Source organism: Leptodactylus fuscus, chromosome 9 (assembly GCF_031893055.1).
Source record: "Leptodactylus fuscus isolate aLepFus1 chromosome 9, aLepFus1.hap2, whole genome shotgun sequence".
NCBI classification, from domain to species: Eukaryota; Metazoa; Chordata; class Amphibia; order Anura; family Leptodactylidae; genus Leptodactylus; species Leptodactylus fuscus.
In genome coordinates, this window is record NC_134273.1 from 29,054,293 (window position 1) to 29,058,241 (window position 3,949).

At 36.4% G+C, this 3,949-nt stretch overlaps 1 protein-coding gene across 1 annotated transcript; it reads left to right on the forward strand.

Moving 5' to 3' along the window:
* Nucleotides 1-629: 629 nt before the first annotated feature.
* On the forward strand, nt 630-2,616 carry HESX1 (HESX homeobox 1). The gene is made up of 4 exons (XM_075286600.1): nt 630-828; nt 1,058-1,257; nt 1,543-1,644; nt 2,518-2,616. The coding sequence occupies exons 1-4, from the start codon at nt 630-632 to the stop codon at nt 2,614-2,616; spliced, it is 600 nt and encodes a 199-aa protein (XP_075142701.1).
* The last annotated feature ends 1,333 nt before the right edge of the window (nt 2,617-3,949 follow it).

A 3,949-nucleotide genomic window follows, 5' to 3' on the forward strand; every position in this document is an offset into this window, starting at 1 on the left:
TTACATTGATTTGAACAAGGTTGCCAGCATGGAGTAATGTGCCTTGTGCCAAAAGCCATTGTTCCCTACCAGACCACATTAACCAGTAAATAATCATATGAAATAAATGCTGCATTTTCAGCAGGATTAGTCTAATAGCATTAAGAGCTTTCTTTATTTATTTTATTTCCCTGCAAAAAAAAATCCTGCTAAATAAGATTACGTATTACTTGAGCGGTTTCCGACAATACTGCGCGCTTGAAACGAGTGGTGTCCGTGAAATTGAAAATTTCGGAAAATAAAAAGAATTTTATAGGTTAATGGTTTCAAATAAAAGAGGAGTTAAAAGTCTGCTCATGGGCGAGGGAAAGTAGAGATCTTCTGGCTGGGAAAGATAACACTGTCCCTCTAGGTGACCCCCCCCCCCCAGTGTCCCCATTAGCTGCTAATTACTTGCCAAACAAATAAACAATTAACTCCTCTTGCCTCTTGGTGGGAGAGTCTTCATTGAGATGCTAAGACTTTTTAATGCAAGATTTTAATTAATGAGGTTGTAAATCCGGCCCCCTTGTTAACAAAGCTATAAGGAGGGCCACAAGACTCAACCGCAGCCATCCTGGGGTTGTTGGATCTGCACGAAGACCAAAATCATGACAACTGGATCTTTGTACGAGAGAAGTCCAAGGATGTCGGCGGAGCTCCAGAAAGTATCTTCTTGTCTTACAGAGAACAAAGCCACAACGTGTTCGTTTTCTATCGAAAGCATCCTTGGAATGGACAAGAAAAAGGACTTAAACTCGGCGACCATAAGACACTATAGGCCCTGGATGGATCACTACTGCAGCAGAGGTGGGTTCACCTACAGGCTGTAGGATTAGTGTGTATATTGTATTATATTAGGCTATATTTTTATGGAAATGTTTGATCCTTTTGAGATATCACACCATCTGACTAAAGTTATGTTCATTGCATCTACTTGCTGTCCCATATTATCAGGTGCGACATTAGTTGTGGTGTAAACACTATTGGGGGTGTGCACAAATCCTGTATAAACAATGTCATGTATGTTTGTTTTTAGAGGTTGGTACACACTGCTGGCGACTGCCGATCATCAGTTATGAGCTACCTGTACAAGTTCACCCAGTGAAACATACTATGGAAAAGGAAGGGGGTGTCCAGTATGAAAAGTGCTGCCCAACAAGTGAACGCCTGACGTATAAAAGAGAACTGAGCTGGTATCGAGGACGGAGGCCCAGAACTGCATTCACCAGAAGCCAAGTGAGTATCTATCTATCTATCTATCTATCTATCTATCTATCTATCTATTTATCTATCATCTATCTATCTATCTATCTATATCTGTCATCTATCTATCATCTATATATCTATTATCTATCTCCTATCTATCTATCTATCTATCTATCTATCTATCTATCTATCTATCTATCTATCTATATTATGCGACAAACGGATAGCACCCCAACTGTCCAACTGCTGCTTTGTTTTCTATATGTCTGTCTGTCTATTCTTCTAATTTATCATCTCATCTCCTTTCATTTTTAGATAGAAGTTTTAGAGAATGTTTTCCAAGTCAATTCATACCCAGGGATAGACGTCAGAGAGGAACTTGCTAACAAGTTATCTTTGGATGAAGACAGAATTCAGGTAAGACATTGCAATCTTCTATTGTATCTTCTCCAGAATGTTAATTAATGTTACTAACTCAATTCAATATATACCGTCCCCACTGGAAGGAATTGAATGCTTATAGATAACACACACACACACACACACACACACACACACACACATATATATATATATATATATATATATATATATATATATATATATATATATATTAGAATTTCGCAAAAGCCAAGTCTCTCAACAAAAATTCTAATATGGTTGATTTAAATTGTTCCTTGTTTTATATTACTGTTACATTATATTCCTTAAAACTCTAGTAAATGTAATATATTGACAGGTAATGCCTTATAACTGAACAAAAATTTTGATATTTTCAGGATATTTTTTATAGAATTTAAATTTTTGGGTAGCAGACATACTCTGAGGATGTCAAATGTCCAATCTACTGTTATATTTTATCACATGGCATATGAAAAAAATGGGATAATTAAAAAAAAAAACCAGCACGTTAACCATATTTTAATACTTAACAAAAAACTATTATATTAATAATTGATAAACATATCTCGCACAGAATGGTTAATATTTGTATTTTTGTAGATATTGTCCTGTATGAGTGTAAATTGGCTTGTGAGTCACTTGATCTGGTTGAAATCTGTCTCATTGATATTGAACCAATTTTTAGATTGATGGCCAATTATACTTATAGATATCTTTATTTTCCCCAACATCAGACATGTGGATGCCTCCAGCTATTCTCATGTAAAAAATAAATCCAATGGGAATTGAATCGTATATGTCCATTTATATGATTTTCTGGTCTGATCATAGAAAGAAAACTATTTCAAATCTCAGACTAATAAAATTCCACTTTTTCTTTGATTTCAGATCTGGTTCCAAAATCGCCGCGCTAAACTGAAGCGATGCCACCGGGAATCCCAGTTCCTAATTGTGAAAGAATCACTAACTCCGCAAATTCAAGAATAATGATTTCTCCGTGAAATATTAACATATTATCAAATATATCAGTCTAAAAAAAAAAGGTCTTATGTCTCTGATTAACCCCTGGACACTTGAAGGTTTGGGGATAGATTATATTTTGCACTGATCCAGGGACCCAATATTTTCGGTTTTGTGGTGACATACTGGTGGGTACATAATGGTTGGTGGTGTGGGTTTGATACATGTAAATATTTTGTACTATAATTCTGCAATGTCCATGCACTTTTTTGTAAATATAAATTTTTTAATGAATTTTAATAAATATTTTTTAATCTGATTGTTTTTTTTTTAAATAGTTAAGTTAAATGATATATTACATAGGAATTACTAGTTGAGTGAATTACAAATTTCAGTCTGTCTGGGCTCTTAGGGGGAGTTCACACGGAGTAACGTGCCGCATGATGTGGCACGTATACGCCGTGTGAGATTTTGCGGACCGTATACGCTCCCATTGATTTCAATGGGAGCCGGGATCGTATACGTGGCGCTATTTTGCGGCCGCAAAATAACGCGGCATATATGATCCCGGCTCCCATTGAAATCAATGGGAGCGTATACGGCCCGCAAAATCTCACACGGCGTATACGTGCCACATCACGCGGCAAGTTACTCTGTGTGAACTCCCCCTTACAGACATACTCATTCCTTCTAAAACACCCATACACATGTATACTTGAATCATGTATTGTTCCCAATACAAAGGGGGGGAATAAGCCACTGCCTAACACCTCTGTGACAGCTTATCTCCCCAAGAACAAAATGAATGGGCAGGCCAAAATCCAAATGCCCAATCTGTCTTAGCAGAATGTCGTTGAGAACCAAATGTTCCCCTACAAATTGGTTGGTCAATTCTCCCAAAATCGGTGGGTTCAGCCAACCCTAATGTGTATGTCCAGATACCTTATGTACACACAAACATGTCATGCTTTTCTTGTGTTACTTCATATATGGGTACAGTAAACTGGCTTCTTAAATAAGAATACAAGGTTTATTAATGTACAGAAATCTGGATTCTTAAAATAGAAGTGGTGGTAATGAAGAAATATCGCATGGCAAAAAAGGTTTGTTGTAATTGCATAATATTACATGATGAATATAATAGTCAAAAGTGCATGTGGCCATATGTGTTTCCCATACAAAGTACTTCTTAGTAACCAAGGAATCCAAAGACTATAATCAATCACTTACTCAATTATTTCCAGATTACAGTCCCACTAGTAAATGACGCTGATTTCTCCCTATATTTTTATAACCTTTGGGGGCTTCCTGTGCCTCTCTACTATAAATGACTTAACTACATCCAATTTTTTTTCCCAAA

Excerpts from the sequence above, each read along its gene's own strand:
- HESX1 (XM_075286600.1), top strand. The coding sequence starts at position 630 with ATGACAACTGGATCTTTGTACGAGAGAAGTCCAAGGATGTCGGCGGAG. Across the intron at positions 1,258-1,542 it reads CTGCATTCACCAGAAGCCAA|ATAGAAGTTTTAGAGAATGT; the intron begins GTGAGTATCTAT and ends TTTCATTTTTAG. Across the intron at positions 1,645-2,517 it reads TGGATGAAGACAGAATTCAG|ATCTGGTTCCAAAATCGCCG; the intron begins GTAAGACATTGC and ends CTTTGATTTCAG.